At 47.3% G+C, this 21,929-nt stretch overlaps 1 protein-coding gene across 1 annotated transcript in view; it reads right to left on the bottom strand.

The window, feature by feature from the left end:
• Window positions 1-342: 342 nt before the first annotated feature.
• LOC137543581 (membrane cofactor protein-like) overlaps window positions 343-21,929 on the bottom strand; it is a 121,586-nt gene continuing 99,999 nt past the window's right edge. The window contains exons 10-11 of the mRNA XM_068264724.1: window positions 3,199-3,424; window positions 343-493 (exon numbers count right to left, since the gene is read on the bottom strand). Coding sequence (XP_068120825.1) covers window positions 343-493; window positions 3,199-3,424 — 377 coding nt within the window. The remainder of the gene's footprint in view (window positions 494-3,198; window positions 3,425-21,929) is intronic.

Below are 21,929 nucleotides of genomic sequence, written 5' to 3'. Positions count from 1 at the left end.
ATTGAATGATCACCTGAGGTGACCAAACTTTTGCCTAAACTTATGCAGCCGATCGACCGCATTTGGTCTGTCCACAATGAAGCAATGACCTTCTCCTCTTGGGTGTGCCCCTAACACTCATATAGGTAATTGCTTCATTGTGATACGCAAGCCCCCTCGCCACGACAAGGTAACAATCACATGTACACATGCCAGAAAAATTATATTTTTAGCGGCCACTGCTATAGCAGCAGCCTTAAAAATTCAGGCTCCACCTGTGGAGTGGAGTCCTAGTCATGACACTGTTGGTGGTGGCGGAGAAGTGAGTCATGCGGCGTGCAGAGATGCTGAGTGGAGACTGACTTAAAAGTCTTTGGGCAGGCAGTAGTCCTCCGGGATCCATGTCTCATTCATTTTTATAAAGGTGTGGTAATCCACACTTTTCTGGCCTAATTGACTGCTCTTCTCAGTGACAATCCCTCCTGCTGCATTGAAGGTCCTCTCTGACAGGATGCTTGAGGCGGGGCAAGAGAGAAGTTCTATAGCAAATTGTAAGAGTTTAGGCCACAGGACAAGCCTACGCACCCAATAGTCTAGGGGTTCATCGCTCCTCAGAGTGTCTGTCGAGGCATTCTCTTAGGGTCGATCCCGAAGGGCTTTGGTGATGCATTGAACAAAAAAAGTTGTGCATGTCCGACATCACCATAAAATTTGAAGACTGTACAGTCCTTGTCAGCGTGGCCGTGGGAGGAGGAGGATTTCTGGCAGCTCTTTCCCATTGTGCTGTGACATCACCCTTGAATGAAATGTACAGCATACGTTTCAGGCTGCTGGAGGACTTGTTCATCCTTTCCCCACATCCCCATGGCCTGTCTTACCACCGTACTTGTACAGATAATCATTGACAGCTTTTTCTTGTTGGAGCAGGCGGTCAAACAACAGCGTTGAATTCCAGAGAGTCGGGCTGTCACAAATCAAGCGCCTCGCTGGCAAGCTCTCTTCCTGCTGAATGTCTGAAAAGCATGCAGTGGCCATGTAGGAATGACTTAAATGGCCACATACTTTCCTGGACTGCTGTGGGACCTCCTTTAAGCCTGGGTACTTACACACAAATCATTGAACAATGAGATTCAACATATATGCCATGCAGGGCATATGCGTTAACTTGCCCAACCTCAATGCCGCCAACAGATCACACAACTGCTGATCTCCAGTTGGTGCGGGGTCAGCCAAAGATCACCTGTTTGTTTAGAGCAGCCAGGAGTGCTGGTCCAGTGTGACTCTCAGCTTGCAGGCAAATCATGGCCAAGACGGTGTGACATTGTCGTACCTGGGAGGTGGAATAAGCCCTGGGGACCTGGGGGGTGCAGTGGTTGCAGAGAAAGCCGAAGCAGCAGAAGAGGACTCAGCCAAGCAAAGAGGATGGAGGAGGAGTAGGAGGAGGTATCAGCAGGGCTGCCTGCAAGTCATGGTGGTGTCACCAACGCCGCACAGCCACGTATTCCATGCTTGGCAGCCATCAGCTGGTTGACCCAATGCACAGTGTAGGTGATATACCTGCCCTGACTGTGTTTTGCAGACTAGGGGCTTGATTCACTAAACCGTGATAACTCATAGCATGGGCGTTTTCATGCGCATTTGCACGCGTTCACGGATTTGCATGCGCAAACATGGATTTTATCACTAAATACATCAGCTGTAGAGGATGCGCTGCATCGTGTAAGCCTGTCAACTACATCCTCAGAATTTTGGAGGTTGAGAGTACGTGCCCTCAGAACACTGTGCATTCTTCCAGGGCCACAGGAAATGACAGCAGCACGACCTCGAGGACACTTGGGTGGCCTGCCTCTGCCTTTACATGTAATTTTTTTTATTAGGGTACTGTGCCTGCAACAAGTGAAAAGTAATGCAGTGGGGGTGCTACTATGCCTGCAAGTGAATGTGGCAACAACAATAGCAGTAGTCTAAACAGCTCTGGTTGTCAGTGGGCTGTCTAGTGTCACACACCGAGATACGCAACAGTCCAAACACAATACAGTGATAATAACATATGCCCTGGAGCAGTACCGGTAAAACTGTGCTTGTGTGTTATGTGGATATACAATTCAATATCACTAGAAGTGGACACAGGTGTGGATCAGTGCCAGTGGGCTCTGTCCATGGACTATCAGACAGACATTGAAGTATGCAACAGGTGAGGTCAAACACAACACAGTGATAATAACAGATAGCCTTGAGCAGTAGCGATAAAACTGTGCTTGTGTGTTATGTGGCACACAATTCAATATCACTAGAAGTGGACACAGGTGTGGATTAGTGCCAGTGGGCTCTGTCCATGGACTATCAGACAGACATTGAAGTATGCAACAGGTGAGGTCAAACACAACACAGTGATAATAACAGATAGCCTTGAGCAGTAGCGATAAAACTGTGCTTGTGTGTTATGTGGCACACAACTCAATATCACTAGAAGTGGGTACAGGAGTGACTCAGTGCCAGGCAGTGGGCTCTGTCTGCTGACTAGCAGACAGACACTGAGAATATGCAACAGTTCAAACACAATACAGTGATAATAACAGATGCCCTGGAGCAGTACTTAGTACTCTGCTTGTGTGCTGTTATATAGGCACACAAATATTACTAGAAGTGGGCACAGGTGTGACTCAGTGCCAGTGGTCTCTTCCTGCTGATTATCAGACAGACACTGAGAATACGCAACAGTTCAAACACAATACAGTGATAATAACAGATGCCATGGAGCACTATTGCGCTTGTGTCTAATGTGACACACAATTATAGTGGGCACTGGGCACAGCTCTGGTGGGTGGCTGCCTGTGGGCTGTGGAGTGTCGCACACACACACACACACACACACACAAAAAACAGCAGAAGGATAAAGAAGTCCAAAGAAGCACTGTTTGGGGGTGCTTTAACAGCAAGTCAGTCAGTGAGGATAAAATAAAACACCTAGCTAACGCTTTCCCTATCTGCAGCAAGCTATGTCCCTTCCTCTCTTTTTCAGGCAAAGACAGACTGGAACATGGTGGGTGCCGGGTGTTGCAGCATTTTTATAGGGGACGGGAGGTTCCGTGAGGGAGTGCAGGCTGATTGGCTGCCATATGCCTGCTGACTGTGATGCAAGGGGTCAAAGTTCAGAAAAGCTTTGAGAATCAGCCCCAGTAATACTGTAGTTACAATGTAAAACTGAAATGCACTCACCTCTCACAGCCTTTGATAGTAGGAGACCAGTAAAAATCATACCACCCATCAATATTTTTTTTAAAACATTTGACAAAGTTTATTCCATTCAGCTGATACCCTTCATCACAAGCAATGGAAATTTCATCACTTAAAGAGAATCCATAGCCGTCCTTCTCAGGGTTGTAAACTTTACCATTCTTCTTGGTCACACGTCCATTTTGTATTACTGGTAATTTGCAACCTTCTAAAGAAAAAAATATAAATGATATTCAGTTTAATGCACATGATTTACGGAAAATGTTTTTAAACAAAGTACAGAAAATCAAATATCTAAAAGAAAAAAATCTTAGTGACCTATTTATTTAGACTCTGAAGCCTCCTTAAGATAATGTTTTTATTTTAAAAAGCTATTAAGCATGTTTGCCCTAACTAAAACACAGCATCCCTGCGGCTGGAATCTAACTAAATCCCCCTAAACTCTACTCGCAAAATCCATGACTTTCTTGGTGGTGGATTTTGCTGCCCTGTGTGCTCCCGTGAAAGGCAGAGCTTTCAGCTGCAGCTCTGCCTCTACACGTGTCTATCAGCGCGTATCTCCGCCTCTCTCCCGCCCCTCTCAGTGAAGGAAGACTGAGAGGGGCAGGTGGAGGCGGAGAAACGCGCTGATAGATGCATGGAGAGACAGAGCTGCAGCTGCAAGCTCTGCCTCTCACGGAAGCGCTCCCCGCAGTGTGCCCCAGGGAGTTTGGGGGGATTTAGTTCGATCTCAGCCGCGAGGCTGCAGCGTTTTAATTAGGGCAAACATGCTTAAGAGCTTTTTGCAATAAAAAGCTGTATTTTAAAAGACTTCAGAATCTCATTCAGGCCCGGTGCACACCAAAACCCGCTAGCAGATCTGCAAAATGCTAGCAGATTTTAAAACGCTTTTAGTTATTTTTCTGTAGCGTTTCAGCTAGCATTTTGCGTTTTTGTGAAGCGTTTTTGGTGTAGTAGATTTCAGATATTGTTACAGTAAAGCTGTTACTGAACAGCTTCTGTAACAAAAACGCCTGCAAAACCGCTCTGAACTGCCGTTTTTCAGAGCTGTTTACGTTTTTCCTATACTTAACATTGAGGCAGAAATGCATCCACAATCCAAAAAATGCCTCACACCGGGAGTATGCGTTTCAGCAAAACGCCTCCCGCTCTGGTGTGACCCACGCCATTGAGATACATTGACCAAGCATATCCGCAGCCGCAAGCGGCTGCAGAAACGCTGAAAAAGCCGCTCGGTGTGCACCAGCCCTCAGACTGTGTTACAGCCCTCCTCCACTTGCCCTCATCTTCCTCCATTAGTCCCGCGCTTCCTCTGCTCCCACTGGGAGGGAGTGAAGGAGGACTGGGGCTACTGCTACCTATACTGAAGGCACCTATAGCTAGCTACCTATACTGAAGGCACCCATACCTATCTACCTATACTGAAGACACCTGTACCTAGCTACCTGTACTAAAGGCACCTATAGCTAGCTATCTACTTATACTGAAGGCACCTGTACCTAGCTAACTATAGCTAATTATACTGAAGGCACCCAATACCTAGCTACATATACTGAAGGCACTTGTACCTAGCTACCTATACTGAAGGCACCTATACCTAGCTACCTATACTGAAGACACCTACAGCTAGCTACCTATACTGAAGGCACCCATACCTAGCTACCTATACTAAAGACACCTACAGCTAGCTACCTATACTGAAGGCACCTATAGCGAGCTATCTACCTATACTGAAGGCACCTGTACCTAGCTAACTATACTGAAGGCACCCCATACCTAGCTACATATACTGAAGGCACCCATACCTAGCTACCTATACTGAAGGCACCCATACCTAGCTACCTATACTGAAGAAACCCATACCTAGCTACCTATACAGAAGGCACCCATACCTAGCTATTTATACTGAAGGCACCTACAGCTAGCTACCTATACTGAAGGTACCTAGTTTTGAAGTGCAAACTCTTTTTATGCAGTCTGTCACTTCGGAGGATGACAATGTGGGATATTTGGACACATCCTGGAACATGAGGAGACCTAATGTATGTGATCTAACATGTAGGTCAGTTATAGTATAGGAGATTATAATCTTTGAAGTATCATTTATGCAATACTGTTGCATGAGACAAAGTGTGTATGCAAATGAAGGGGGAGGTTCTCCTAATGCCTGAGGGTTTGATCACAGCTTAAGTTATATGTTTGTGGTTTCACATTGTACCACTTGTATGTCTGCACTGTATCTGATGAAGGGGACCCTCCGTGGCCCAGAAACAATTGTCATGTTGTGCATACTATAAGGAATAAACATCCTGGAAAACTCATATTGGTGTGCAAGCCAAACTTGGATTTTCTTGTGCTGGACTGATGTGTGCTTTTGCCTCCTGACTTTGCACCTGAACTACCTACAGTAAGATGTGCCACTCCTAAACTCGATATAGCTACCTATACTGAAGACACCTACAGCTAGCTACCTATACTGAAGACACCTACAGCTAGCTACCTATACTGAATTCACCTGTACCTAGCTACCTGTACTGAAGACACCCATAACTAGCTATCTACCTATACTGAAGGCACCTGTACCTAGCTAACTATACTGAAGGCACCCATACCTAGCTATTTATACTGAAGGCACCTACAGCTAGTTACCTATACTGAAGGTACCTATACTTAGCTACCTATACTGAAAGCACCTATACCTAGCTACCTATACTCAAGTAGTGATGGGCTGAACATCAAATTTTGGGTTTGCGAACTTCGAACTCAAATCTCTGGAAAAATTGGCGAACAGGTGAACTGCGCGAACCTCCATAGCCTTCAATGGGCAGGTTAAAGCCTACAGGGACTGTTTCTGACTCAAAAAAGTGATGGCAAATGTGTTTCATGGGGCCTAACACCTGGACTGTTGCATGCTGGAGGGTTTTCCATGCCAAAAGTCCCACCAAGAATTATGTAGTTGACGCTGAGTCATGTTTTAATCGCTAAAGGGCAGAAATCACATTACATTCCTACATTTGCGGAACAAAGTGCTGCTTTAAAAACATGTCCATCAGGTACTGTAAGCCCGCTTCCTACTGACAGACCAAATGCCACGTTTACCAAGATTGAGCCCTAACAGGTCTGTAAGACCCCTAGGTGTGTGTGGTGCTACATGTGGGCTCAACTGAACAGACCAGCGTGGCATGTAGCAGAGGCCAGGATGCGAAGATATTAGTCGAACTTTATGATGGTACCAAGCAGATCAGCTTCAGTGTGCAGCCTAATTTTTTTATGTGTGTTTTTGTATGTTTCAGCCCTCTCCAGGGCTGAAACATACAAAAACACACATAAAAAAAAATGTGTCTCCACACTGACAAGAGATGCGGTGACTTGGTTCTGCAAATGTATGTGCAGGTTAGTTTAATCAAAATCAGTTTTGTTGCAGCCACTGTAGCAGACCCCAGACATTGAAAGTGTTTTAAAATAAAATCAATGTTTGTTGCATCCCTGGTGAGTGATGCTGACAAGAGAGGTGGCCAGTGATTTGGTTCTGCACATGTATGTGCAGTTTTACATACCAATGTAATTTGTGCTCCCAAAGAACCTGATTTTGCAAATGTTGTAGCACAGGCCAGACAACGTCATGGCTTATACATTATACCTCAAAAATTAAAAATGTTTAAAAAGAAAATCAATGTTTGTTGCATCCCTGGTGAGTGACGCTGACAAGAGAGGTAGCCGGTGACTTGGTTCTGCACATGTATGTGCAGCTTATTAAATTACAAATTTAATACGTTAAAAAAAAAAAGTTTTGTTGCAGCCACTGTAGCACGGGCCAGACAAAGTCATGGCTTGTACATTTTACCACAAAAAATTGTAGTTTTTTTTTTTTTTTTTAAAGCAAAACAATGTTTGTTGCATCCCTGGTGAGTGTCACTGACGAGAGAAGCGGCGACTTGGTTCTGCACATGTATGTGCAGATTTACATATCAATGTAATTTGTCCCCAAAAAAACCTGCTTCTGCAAACACTGTAGCACAGGCCAGACAATGTCATGGCCTATACATTGTACCCCAAAAATTGAATAAAAATAAAATAAAATGAATGTTTGTTGCATCTCTGGTGACTGTCACTGATGAGAGAGGTGGTGACTAGTCTCTGCACATGATGGTGCAGGTTTACACATGCAAAAAATGTTTGAATTCTGAAAAAAAAATCGTTTTTTGGCAGCCACTGTAGCAGAGACCAGAACAATGTTGATATACATTTTACAAAAGAAAAAGTTATTGTTTTTTGGAAAAAAAAAATGTTGCAGCTGTGGTGACACTGACAAGAGATGCGGTGTGATTCACAATAGAACGAGAATGACAGCGCAATCGCCTCCAAAATGCTGCATGCAGCGCTTTTGCGATTGATCGCAATCATAAACACGCAGTGTGAATGTATCCATAAGGATACATTGGTAGCAGCGCTTTGCTGATTGCCGGCGATTAGCAAAGAGCTGAAAAGGCGCTAAGTGTGAACCAGCCCTAACATGTTTTTTCAATTGAGATTGGAAGTTTGGAAAGTACTGCTAAGTGGAGCCAAATACTAGCAGTTTGTAGGCTAAATTGCACCCAGGGCGAGGGCGTAAAATGCACCCCCAACGTGGAGACCGCAGTATAGGTAGCCCATATAGTTGCCCCAGTATAGGTTAGATAGGTAGGTGCCCCATATAGGTTATATAGGTTGGTGCACGCATATAGGTTAGATAGGTAGGTGCCTCCAACATAGGTAGCCAGTATATTTGCCCCAGTATAGGTTAGATAGGTATATGTCCCCCAGTATAGGTTAGATAGGTATATGCCCCCCCAGTATAGGTTAGATAGGTATATGCCCCCCCAGTATAGGTTAGATAGGTATATGTCCCCCAGTATAGGTTAGATAGGTATATGTCCCCAGTATAGGTTAATGTCCCTCAGTATAGGTTAGATAGGTAGACGCCCCCCGTATAGGTTAGATAGTTAGATGTCCCCCCGTATAGGTTAGATAGGTAGATGCCCCCCCCCCCTTATAGCCAGGAGGAGGGTGTGCGCAGCGGCGGGAGAGAGAAGTTTCCACTTACCTGCCTTTATCCTGCATGCAGCTTCTATCTCCAGCCTCTCCCGGCGTGCGTCACATCGGTAAGAGCTCCCCCTGTGATGACATGCGGTACGTCATCACAGGGGGCGCTGTTACCATAGTGACAGACGTCGGTACAGGAAGTAGATAGAAGCTGTCAGGATCGAGGAAGGTAAGTTAAAACTCCTCTCTCCCCGCCGCTCTGCCTGGTGCCCGCACGCCCGCCACCTGCCCACCGCCAGCAGCAGAGCAAGCCCCCCCGCAGTGTGAGGCCCCAAGTGGGGGCTTGGCTTGCTTGTATGCTGGCGGCGCCCCTGTTGGTCCCTCTAGACCAGGGGCTCTGTTGTGGTCATGACTTCTGCATCCCCTATTTCTTCCACACACACATCTGACTAGAAAATGTGCTTTGTCCACCTTTCTATTTCACTGCACTGTTTTATATCCTACTAGCTGATGACCCAGCATTGCCTGGGTATGTATTTGGCTGGTGCTGGCTCCACCCACTTTTTCTAACCCTCACACACTTAATGACCAAGTTTGTGAGCTTTGGGGTCTTTAGCATCAATAATTTGTATATTCCCATAGAAATCAAACAAATCAGATAGGCTGTTTGTGGCTCCGCCCCTCTCCAGCATTTGAACCCCAGTCAACCAATGGCCAACTGTAGCAGGTTTGAGACATCTACTATTAACAGTGTAAAAATGGCAGCAATTTAGATATTCCCCTTGAAAATCAACAAATGCATTTTGATTGGCTATTATAGGCTCCACCCACTTCCCTGAATATTAATCAGTCACCCAGTGATCATCTGGGCAAGGTTTGAGAACCCTGCCATTTACAGTGTAAAAATGGCTGCAGTTTATATTTTCCCAGTAAAATTTGTTTTTGGCTCCACCCACTTTTTTGTAACCTGAACACAGTCACTCAATGACTAATTTCTGATTGACTGTGGCTCCACCCCTTTTCTGAATTTGAACTCCAGTGGCCCAATGACCAACTGTACCAGGTTTCGGGCTTGTGCCATTAACAGTGCAAGAATGGCAGCAATTTCAATATCCCCCTTGAAAAACAACAGGTGAATTTTGATTAGCTTTTTTAGGCTCAACCCACTTTTCTGAATATTAATCCCAGTCACCAACTGTGCAAAGTTTGAGAACCCTGCCATTAACAGTGAAGAAGGGCTGCAGTTTACATTTTCAAAGAAAATCTGTTTTTGACTCCACCCACGTTTTGTAATCTTGACACACAATGACCAAGTTTTGAGCTTTCGGGTTCCTGGCATTAAAATGGTGTGAATATAAGCATTTTATCCAGCAAAGAAATCTGATTGGCTGCTTGTGGCTCCGCCCCTTTAGTGAATTTTAACCCCAGTCACTTAATGACCGACTGTAGCAGGTTTGAGGCCTCTGCCATTAACAGTGTAAGAATGTCAGCAGTTTCAATATTCCCCTTAAAAATCAATAGGTGAGTTTTGATTTGCTGTTGTAGGCTCCACCCACTTTCATGAGTATTAATCCCAGTTATCCAGTGACCAACTGTGTCAAGTTTGAGAACCCTGCCAATAACAGAATGGCTGAAATCAATCTAACAAATCTGATTGGCTGTTTATGGCTCCACCCCCTTTAGTGAATTTGAACCCCAGTCACCCAATGACTGTTTTAGGTTTGAAGCCTCTGCCATTAACAATGTAAGAATGGTAACAATGTAAATATTCTCCTTGAAAATCAATAGATAAATTTAGATTGGCTGTTGTAGGCTCCACCCACATTTCTGAATATCAATCCCAGTCACCCAGTGACCAACTGTGTCAAGTTTGAGAACCCTGCCATTAACAGTGTAAGAAGGGCTGCAGTTTATATTCCCCCATGTAAAAAGTTTGTTGTTTTTGGCTCCGGCCATTATTTCTAACCTTGACATACAGTCACTTGTTATAATTTAAGTAGGCCTCAGTTACTTGGCCTGAGTTTAGGTAAAAGGCTTGTCCGCAGAGTATGCCTTTAAAATAAATAGAGTTTCTTGTGATGCAGGCAGAAGCATCTCGGTGTCTGCGTGTAGCAGATGATACACGCAGATACCGAGAACATGTTCCTGAAAGAAGGCCACAGGCCTGCACTGACCTCAACATTGGAGAAATACAAAGAATTGAAACCGAGAGCCCAATATGGTGTAGTATGTCACGACAAATGGAGTACAATATTATAGTAATAAGTAGTATACTCACAAGTCTGGGTTACCACAAAGGCAACCACTGGATGTGCAGGTGGGGAGAATTATAACCTGGCCCCACTCAGGTATTAAGAAGTCGCTCTCTGTAGATAGGAAAAAGATGGGGCTATACCCCTCCACCAAGGGTGGACTAGATCAGTATGAAATTTGAGATAACAGAGGCACCAAATTAGAGTAAAACCATCTAAAATCAGTTTAAAAGGAGGGGGGTTGGTGGATACCACCCTCAGGTATAAAAGGACCAGCCAATTAGTCGTTATATATAAACAATTTAGTTTATTATAGATTCTCCAGACATGCAACGCGTTTCACGGGTCAAATGCCCGCTTCATCAGGCAATCAGTGTTGGAGATACACAAGGCTGTATCAATATTCAGGCCCAGCGCCTACTGTGGCGCTGGGCCTGAATATTGATACAGCCTTGTGTATCTCCAACAATGATTGCCTGATGAAGCGGGCATTTGACCCGTGAAACGCGTTGCATGTCTGGAGAATCTATAATAAACTAAATTGTTTATATATAACGACTAATTGGCTGGTCCTTTTATACCTGAGAAAGATCCAGAAAATCCGCACACTCCGTATGAACCAAGTTCACAATTTAATCAAAACATCGTGACACAGGCCATTCCATCAACCAACGATTCGTTTCGGGGCCACGCAGGGTCCCCTTTGTCAAGGCAATAAAACACAGAATGGTGACAACATGTAAAATAGTGAAGAACCTCTTATAAGCAATACCCCACTCAATCAATGAATCAATGAACCACTCCCCTTCCTCATCAGATGCAGCTGCTGCACAGAAAAATTACCATAAGTAAACAGATCCTTGCAGTGTGATGGTATCATAAAATGCTGATAAATGCAACACAGTACAGAAAATACACAGATCACATTTACCTGTCACCATGGGTCCCAAGCAAAAACACTCATCCCCCTGCAAAAAACGCACTGGGACACACAAACTGACGTTACGGGCGGAAATCCCGCCTCTCAGCAGCGGAGGAGCCAGCCCGGACCGTGCACCTGGCTGGTCACAGCCAGTGTCACTCAATCACAGTCCAGCTCCTCCCCGCTTAATCCGTGGTGGTGCTGCGCAGAAAAACTGCGTAGTTCCCGGCCGCTCCCCGCATCAACGCCGAGAAGAGGCCCGCCCACCCGCGTGACCCAACCAGATCACGCAGGCTTGCACAACCTGACGCTGCCATGTTCACATGACGCCCCCTATTGAGGAGGCGCCGTCACCACGGCAACCTGCCAAAACATGCGCACCACACAGGGACAACGTCCTAGCATGTGCGCACGGGCATGCAAGGGCCCGCCCACAAAAGTCTGCTGCCTAGCAACACAGCCAGGGGGAAAACAAAAAACATAGAACCGCGCATAAACGCGAGCAAAAGGCAGAAAAGGTCTGCTGGAAGCCGCGAAGGGGCATCGCAGTTCCCACATGCGGGGGACGGTGCATGCTGGGGAACATACATGGCAGACAGGCAATCTGCAAGATAGCACCAGCGGACTTTTATACCTGAGGGTGGTATCCACCAACCCCCCTCCTTTTAAACTGATTTTAGATGGTTTTACTCTAATTTGGCGCCTCTGTTATCTCAAATTTCATACTGACCTCAACATGTACACCACAAGAACAGTAAACATAGCCCATGTTTTCTAAATACCAAATTCCTGTAAGTATGTCAAAAGCCTCATTAAATATTAATCGAGTAGGTGGGTATTATGACACCACGAGGGGGCTCAGCCAATAGTCTGGTCTGGGGGATGGCGAAGATGAGATCACATTTAACTCTTTCCTAGTCGGTATTAAAGACCCAGACGAGCTGTCAGAGAGCACTCTGATACCTGCTCTGCTTCCTACTTCATGCTACCTAGATGCTGACTAGGACCTCTAAGTATCTTTATTCTATATGTAATCTGATATAATGTATGCTGTACATAGGTAGTCTAGATGTAGTCTAGATGTAACTTAGAATAGATCTAAGAAGACCTGATTACAGTCACTAGGAAGGTAATCAAGAAGCTTGTAACGCAATATGAAGATTGGCGTGGCTAGGATATGATGAACTGTATCTATCTGCATTTCTGTTTCCTGAATAAACTCCTTAAACATTGAAGAAGCCTGAGAAAAGTCTATCTCCTGCTTGCTGTGATGAGTCGTGTGTGCAACTCTTGCTGATGAGTTTGCTGGTGCCGGAAAAAAGGTGATTTAGAACAGTTTATAACAGAGGTGCTGAAACCCTTTGCTGTCTAGCAAAAGAGGCAGACAGGGGCCAGGGGCCGAAGTTTTCAAGACATTCCACAGCGAAACAAGCGGAGTAGACGCGGACTGGAAAGCTTATCAAGCTGATAAGTCGTGTCGTGTGCGTGAGCCAGCACACGGGCGGCAATTCGAGGAAATCAGCGGCGAAACTCTTGGACGTTAAACTTAATCTGCAGGTGCACATGCAGTTACAAGCCTAAAACAGGATCGGAAGGAACCCTCTGAGGCCAGCTGGCAACTTGCTGCGAGAGATCGATCCACTGAGGGGGAGTGGGGGCCCCCTCAGAAGTTCCGGGGTCCAATTTGAAGTTTCGCGGAGAACAGTTGCGAAAAGCTGATGAATTGCCAAGTGTCCGTTGATCAGGCAAGTGTAGAGTTTCATTCGTTTAAGTTTCATGCAAGTGTTTGGTATTACATGTTGACAGTTTGTTCCAGCATTGGTTATTCTACTTTTTCTAGAGAGTGTTTTTCCTGGTCTTCACGTGTTGGTTTTTTTTCTCTCGTGTTATGCTAGTGGCTGCTGCGTGCAGTTCAGGTTTTTTTTTTTCCTCTTTCGCCCATGTGTCACAGCGTGAGTCTGGGAGGTTTGCCAGATATGGGTGTCCCCCGCAGGAGAGATAAGAGGGGGCTAAGGCTTTCGAGTAGTAGAGGGGGGGAGAGGAGATTGGGTAGAGAGAAAAGAGGGAGTGTGAGACAGTCCAGTTGTAAGCTGTGAGTTGTTAGACGTGTGTAAGGTTTAAAGCACGAATTAGCTGTTGAAGTATGTTTTCTCTTCTTTCTTTTTTTTTTTGGTGAGCTGGGTAGACAGGAATGCACAGCCCACGTCTCTGGGTCGCTTTGAAGGTTGGAAACAGTTTATAGCTACAGCTGAGATAATGGGTGAGGGGCCACTGTACTTTTTTTTTGTTTTTGTCTTTCCTCTGTCCGTAGGGGTGTTTGTGAGCTGGTTTGCAGGCTGGGGAAAGTCGTGACTGGGGATCCTTAGGTCTGATAGCATTTAGGATTACAGCTGTGACGGGGGGTTTTTTCTCAGGTTTTTGCAGGCATCCGAGAGTGTATGAAGCGGAATGCTGATTTTCTGCAATATGTGTTGATGCTATATGTAACTAGGCATGAAATGTTTGTTCTGTTGATTTTGTTTTTTTCTCCTAATGTGTATAGGATTAAGAGGTTGCTACGGGAGATTGATAGCAGCCATCTTAGCTGGCAGTCCAGGACTCAAAATGGCAGCATTGGGGAGGGCCCGCCTCCAGGAGTCATGGCCCCCACACGTCATGGCAGGGGGGGAGGAGGGGCTGGGGGGATCCACATCACGTCAGGCTGTGCTCGCGGCTCCGGGAAGAGCAGCTAAAAGGAAGGGGGGTAGAAATAATGAGACATTCTACTGAGTATCTCGGATCCCGAAGTATTTCCCCAGAGCCTGGGTCCAGGGAAAGGAATGCCAGAATACGTGCACCAAGCAGTTGCTGCGAGACTAGCATGGTCACGGATAGGAAGTGTTTCCCAGCTAGCTGCAGGGAGACACGTAAAAGTCAGATATTTCCCAGGGTGGGATTTGCAAGCGCAGTGCAGATCAGGAAAGTATCTGTAGTGGGTTGCTTATGGGATTATTCCTTTAAGTGAGGCATCTTAATGGAAGGTGCAGCATGAGTTCCCAAAAGAGTAAAAGGGGGGACAGTGCATCAGGGGGTGCCGGAGTTGGAAAAAAGGGAGTTGGACCAATCCAGGTATCCGTCGCCGCGGCTGCAGAGCGGTGATGTTTTTTTCCGGTTTTGGTCGTGAACAGGGCCAGAGCTTGACTAAGAGGTCAATGCTGGGCTGAGTGTGTTTGTGTGTTTTTCTCGTCCACTGATTGGTCAAATATGTTTTTTCCAGCTCCTATCAAGTGTAGCACACAGAACAAGAACTGGCAGCAGTTCATGGGGCAATTATAAAGAGGACAGAATTGCCATTTACAGAGTGACAGTGTATCAGTACAGGTTTGCCATACGACTACCTACCAAGTGGGCATTCAGGGATCTGCATACAGGCATTTGACGCTGGAATGCTTAGCCCTGCACCCTGTGTAGTTTAAGTGCAAAGTGCTCCTTCCTACAGGGAGGCAGCCATTTTTTTTGTAGTATGGGGTAGTAGCACGGCAAACATTGGTCAGAGGGTACAACACACAGAACTTCTAGCGGAGCTGGTATCGCAATGAGGTTCTAGATAAGTAAATGCGAAAATGAGTAAGAGCATTGCAGGCTCACCTGCAAAGCAGCAACAGGTGTGGCATCCGTAATCTGTGCATGCGACGGCCGCGTATGTACAGAAAGGGGGGGGGGATGTGGAGGGAGCTTGCAATGAGGTGAGAGCTTCCAAAGGTGAAGTCCGCGGGAGCATATTTTACACAGGTAAGTACTTAGGATAGTACTTAGGTAGGGGAGAGAAGTTTAACTCCAATCTACCAAAAAGAGTAAACAGAGTTCATGAGAACCATAAAGCAACGAGATCAATTACGGTATATATTGATCAATTTAAAGTGTACAGAGTACAAGCCGCAGGGCGAATCCCAAATCATTAATAAGAATTGATTTGTTTGTATTTCGATTTCAGGAGTTTGGCAAAATGGACTCGAGACAGCTGCAGTGCTGGCAGCAAAGATGGAGATGTCAGTCGGATAAGCGAAAGGTTCCAGATGCCAATCTGAGTTTGGAGAACAGCGAGATTCCTGAAATTGGAAAGAGACTAAAAAACGAGGTTCCTGAAATTGGAAAGAGACTAAAAACCGAGGTTCCTGAGATCGAAAAACGACTAAAAAAACTGACTGAGCAAAGCATAATGCAAATTGCTAATGTTTTTCTTTCCCAAGGAGGTGCTTTTATAATGAAGAGTACCGTGCTGATGGTGATCCTAGGCTGCCATTTCCTCCTAGGAGAACAAAGAGAGGACATTCTCATGAATAATAAGGGGTTAATGAGAATGCAAGGCCCAAGCATGTTAATGTTTGGTGACAAAGGTACTAATCCTTTCACTTCTCCCTCCGCTTGGCACAGATGGACCAAGCAGGGATGGAGGAAAAGAGCACTTGTGCCAGGTGAAAACAAATTTCATGGTACAAGGTGGGTGACAGGTCTGAAGGGTCAGGTGTGTGGGCAGTATGAATTGAATGGAAGTGTAAATCTGCTATTGAATGTCACACTCCCAGAATCGATGCACCGATCTAAAGTTTTGTTAAAAGGTACATTGCAGCAGTGGTGCTCAGCAGAGCTCGAATATTCGAGTAGCTCGAATATTCGAGCTCTTTTTCAGCTATTCGAGCTCGAATACCGAGCTCGAATAGCTGTAGCTATTCGAATGGGCTATTCGAGTGAACTCGAATAGCCCACTCACTATTCGAGCTATTCGAGCAACCAGCGCTATTCGAGCTCGAATACCGAGCTAAAATAGCGTCATAGCCTAGATTGATGTCCTTAGAGCCAATCAGAGGGCTCCCAGGCCCTCTGACGGCAGCCAATAACAGAGGGGGACCCTGGCCAGCCCCTACCCTATAAATAGCGGCCGCCATGTTCCGTTTTTCCGTCCTTGCCTGACTTTGTACAGAGAGAGATCTGCTCCTTTGTGCTTTGGCTTAGCAAGTGCTCTATTGTGGTCAACTACCTAGCGTTTTTGCTCACATACACCTGCTCTATACACCTATATTGTTGTTAGCTAGATAGAGATTGTATTTTAGTTAGTAGCTTGTGTGTTACATAGAGACAGGCAGCTGCTGCAGGCAAGCTTACACAGCTTTAGGCCTCAGGGCCTTGCCTGTGTGGGCAGCTGTCCTCCTGTCCTCTGTTACTTTATTTCTCATCTTATCTATACCAGTGTTTCTGCTGTCCTTTACTACTGAGTGATTGTATTTTGTAGTTATTATACTGTAACTGTACTAGGACACTCACTGTCACTGTTTAGCTCCTGCGTGTGTGCGTGCACAGTACACACTCTATTTCCTTCTGATTACTACTGATTATTGTAATTTCTAGTTGTACTTACTACTGTTACTACTTACTACTAGGGACACTCAGTCACTGTTCATAGACTAGCTCCTGCGTGTGTGTGTGCGTGCACTGTCTGTACAGTACACACACTCTATTTCCTTCTGATTACTACTGATTATTGTAATTTCTAGTTGTACTTACTGTTACTACTTACTGTACTAGGGACACTCTGTCACTGTTCATAGGCTAGCTCCTGCGTGTGTGTGTGCGTGCGAGCACTGTCTGTACAGTAAACACACTCTATTTCCATCATGCAACTAATGTAAATAGCTGCAAAAACAACCTAACACCCTGGACTGACTTCAAAAGTATTAGTGAGGAAGAGATCTCAGACATCCTCTGTCGTCTCCGCCAGACAACCTGCGACCTGGACCCTGGACCAACTAAACATATGCTGAAATGCCCTGACCTGCTTGGTCCAGCATTTCACAAAATAGTAAATTGCTCTCTGCAAGCAGGGAGGTTTCCTACCTCTCTAAAAGAAGGAATAATCAAGCCCCTTCTTAAAAAACCTTCCATGCATCCAGATGCTATGAGCAGCTACAGACCTGTCTCCAACCTTCCCTTCTTAGGTAAAGTTATTGAAAAGGCTGTCTATCTGCAACTTGAAACCAGGCTGTCAGTAAACAACATCCTGGACCCTCTACAATCTGGCTTTAAGAATCACCACAGCTGTGAAACAGCCCTCATCCAAGTCTGCAACGATCTGCTCATGGCAAGGGACAGAGGGGAATGCTCCATCCTAATCCTGTTGGATCTCTCAGCGGCTTTTGATACAGTTGACCATGAAATCCTGCTTAACAGACTACAGGAGTACTGTGGCATCAGTGGATCAGTCCTCCAGTGGTTCAGATCATTCCTGACTGACAGAACACAGAGAGTATCCCTAGGACCTATAATGTCCAAACCTGCACCTCTACAATTCGGAGTGCCACAAGGATCAATCCTATCCCCTCTGCTGTTTGCAATCTACATGTTGCCACTCGGTACACTTATCCAACGACATGGCCTGACGTACCACTGCTACGCCGATGACACACAGCTATACCTGTCCTTCAAACCTGGTGGAACAGACCCTACCCCAAAAATAAACTCTTGCTTAGCTGAGCTTCAGGCATGGATGAATGATAACTGGTTGAAACTGAATGCTGACAAAACTGAGGCCCTGTTTGTCCAAAGCCAGTGCTCGCCATCAAAACAGCTCTATCCTAAAGCAACACCAATCAGGATTGGGAATTCAGACATAAACAGCTCCAACCTTGTGCGCAGCCTTGGCGTACTAATCGATGGGGAATTGAGTTTCAGAAACCAAATTTCATCTGTAGTTAAATCTTCCTTCTTTCATCTGAAGAACATTGCAAAGATTAAACATCTGATTCCCCCAGAGGATCTTCCAACCCTAGTCCACGCCTTCATCACATCACGGCTGGACTACTGCAATGCCCTTTATGCTGGCCTCCCCAAAAAGGACCTGCGTCGCCTGCAATTAGTGCAGAATGCTGCTGCCAGATTGCTAACAAACCAGCCTCGCCACTGTTACATTACACCGATCCTTCGCTCACTGCACTGGCTACCAGTAGAATGGAGAATACTCTTCAAGATTATACTGCTGACATTCAAATCCCTCCACAATCTGGGCCCTGGATACATGAAGGACTTGCTGAAGCTGCACCACACCTCTCACAACCTCAGATCATCAAGTTCTATAAACTTGGTCACTCCCAGAGTGCACCTCAAAAAATCTGGAGACAGAGCCTTCTGTCATGCTGCCCCTACTCTTTGGAACTCCCTACCACACCCAGTAAAGACAGCAACATCCCTGGAGCTATTCAAATCCAGACTGAAAAGCCACCTGTTTAGCCTGGCATTTCCAGATTTATAAAATTCTTCCTCTGTACCACGCTGGTCAGAGCCATGCTTATGCGCTTTGAGTCCCACGGGAGAAAAGCGCTTCACAAATGTTATTTGTTGTTGTTGTATTTCCTTCTGATTACAACTGATTATTGTTATTTCTAGTTGTACTTACTGTTACTACTTACTACTAGGGAGGGACACTCAGTCACTGTTCATAGGCTAGCTCCTGCGTGTGTGTGTGCGTGCACTGTCTGTACAGTACACACACTCTATTTCCTTCTACTTAATCTGATTACTACTGATTATTGTATTTTCTAGTTAGTGTACTAGGGGACACACTCACTGTTCACTGTTCACACTTACTGATTACCGATTATTGTATTTTGTATTAGTACTGTACTAGTAATCACTTAGCGATCTAATCACTTAGTGATTAGTGTCACCTCACCCACCAACCCACTCCATTAAAGTACCCCACTTTTTCACCCGCCCTTTTAAAAAACTTTTTTGTTTACGCCCAAAACATCTAAGATGTCTGGAAGTGGCAGCCAGCGCGGTTTGGGCAAGGGGAAGGGCAGCAAGGGAATCAAGAGGAGAGGGAGCAGCATTGTGGCAAGCCGCAGCCACGCCACCATGCACAGTTCCGCAGCAGCAGCAGCTGCGTCAGTGGCTAACATTCCTCCTATAGCCACTGGCCGTGGACGCCTTGGGCGCCGCCCAGCAGGAGCAACTCACGCTGCAGAGACACAGCAGCAGCAGCGTGTAGTACCTGCTCCTATTTTCCTCCAGCCGGGTCGGAAACGTCCCATTGAGGAAAAGGATGCAGCCACTGTGGTGCAACTGATGACGGAGGATGAGCAGCCCGCCATCACCTCTGCATTCGAGGCCTCCACCCTCACCACCACCACCACCCCTGTTCGCAGCAGCCGCCCAGCAGGGCCTGGGGAGGAGGCCAATTCACCGTCACTTGGCGATCTGTCATTCAGCAGTCTTTTGACCCCAGGCATCATGAGTCAATCGCTGTTGTTGGCGATTTGGAGGAGGAGATGCTGATGGGCACTTTGGGGGATGAGGGATTGGACAGCAAGACTGTGGAGACAGTCAAGCAGCCCATCCATGCATCAGGAGAGGAGTTTGGGGGGTCATCATCCCAGCAGGACATGTTTCAGGAGGGGGAGGATGATGATGATGATGATGACGTGGTGACAGACAAAGACTGGGTGCCGCCACCACCAGCACCTGGGGATGTCATCATCAGCAGCTCTGAGGAGGAGGAGGATGCGCTTGTGGGCCTTGCAAGGAGGCGCATCATTGCAAGCATTGGCAGCAGTAGGCAGGTCCCACAGCCTGCTGGTGTCTCAGGCTCAGCAGCAGCAGCATCTGCCAGTACCACCACCAGCCGCACCCAAGCCCCCCCCCCCCCAACCACCACAGGGAGACAGGCAGCAGCGGCTCAAGGCCGTAGGGGGTTGTTCTTGTCACCAATCTGGCGATTTTTCACAATGCCCACAGTTTTCAGCAAATACGCCACTTGCAACCACTGTCAGCGGAAGTTGAGCAGAGGTGCAGACCCCTTAAAGTTCAGCACCAGCTCGCTCATCAACCACCTTGCTGCTAAACATTTACACCAGCATGAGGAGTTCCAGAGGCTGAAGGCATCTGGTGCTGGCAGTGGCACCACACCCATCACTGCACAGCCTTCAGCAGCAGGAGCAGCAACAGCAGCCACCCGCCCTCCTGCTCCTCCAGCAGCACCAGCAGGAGTGCGGAAACGCACTGCTCCTCCCCCCTCTGCAACTCCTGCCGCCGACACTGAGGCCTGTTCTGGCAGCCAGTCCTCAGTGGCCTCCTCTGCTGTGTCCGCTGATTCCCGTGCTAGCAAAAGGCCACGCCAGAGCCTTTTGAGCGAGTCCTTCCAGGGGGTGGTAAGAGCTCTGCCTCCCAGCAGCCGTCGCGTGCGGCAGCTGAACGGCTTGCTGGCACGGGCCATGTGCTCCCAACTCCTGCCGTACACGCTCGTGCAGGAGGGGAGTGACATGCGTGCGCTGCTTGCTTGTGCAGCCCCAGACTGGCAGCTCCCCAGCAGACACTACTTTGCCCGCAAGGCCATTCCTGCACTGCACCGCTTTGTGATGGCCAATGTGGAGCGAGGGCTGGAGCACGCGGTTGGTGAAAGGGTCCACGTCACCATGGACTCCTGGAGCAGCCGCTTCGGGACAGGCCGCTACCTGTCCTTCACTGTTCACTGGGTCAGCTTGGTGGAAGGGGGTGAGGATGGGAGAGCAGCAGCGGGCACAGCAGCAGCAGCAACACAGTGGGTGGTGCCACCCCGCAGGGTCAGGGGAACTGCAGCAGGTTCCTCCGAACCTCTGCCATCCTCCAGCACACCTGGCCAAACCCCCCGCCTCAGCAGCAGCGTGAAGCCACGCCACTGCCAAGCGCTGCTGCACTTGGTCAGCCTTGGGAAGACCAAACTGACGGCAACCCATGTGTTGGCCAAACTCCAGGAGCAGGAGAGGATTTGGCTGACCCCCAGAGGCCTCAGAGTCGGAGAGGTGGTGGCTGACAATGGGGCCAATCTGGTTGCCGCAATTGACAGGGGAAACCTGACCCACATCCCCTGTCTTGCCCACGTGCTGAACCTGGTGGTGCAGAAGTTCTTGCGCACCTACCAGGGGATGGGCGAACTGCTGGAAACGGGAAGGAATGTTGTGCGTCACTTCCGGCGCTCGGCTGCAGCCTGTGCGAGCCTGGAAGACGTGCAAAAGGAGCTGGAGCTGCCACGCCATCGGTTGATCCTTGACGTTTCAACTCGCTGGAACTCCACCCTGGCGATGTTGGAGCGTCTGGTTGAACAGAAGCACGCTGTCAACCAGTACCTTGCCCTGGCCACTGTTTCCGCCGCTCAGAAAAGGGACAAGACCAGCAACATCCCATTCATCATCCCCGATGACGACTGGAGGCACATGCAGCAGGTGTGCTTAGTGCTGGCTCCCTTTCTGCAGGCCACTAACATGGTGAGCAGGGACCATGCTATGGTCTGCGAGTGGGTGCCCCTGGTTTGTCTGCTGAACAGGGCCCTCGATGCTTTGCTGGAACAGGGAGCAGCAGCCTTGGTCCAGCAGGAGCGGCATGCAGCTGCACAGTCCACTTCTGAGGGGGAGGAGGAGGAGGACTTGGTGGAGGTCCCTGACCTTGCTGCTGATGAGGGGGATCAGCACAGCGCAGCTGAGTTGGTGCGGGGGTTGGGGTGAGGATGAGGC

This window comes from Hyperolius riggenbachi, chromosome 1, assembly GCF_040937935.1.
Source record: "Hyperolius riggenbachi isolate aHypRig1 chromosome 1, aHypRig1.pri, whole genome shotgun sequence".
NCBI classification, from domain to species: Eukaryota; Metazoa; Chordata; class Amphibia; order Anura; family Hyperoliidae; genus Hyperolius; species Hyperolius riggenbachi.
Note: the sequence above shows the minus strand (reverse complement) of the source record. Positions and strands in the feature narration are given on the sequence as shown.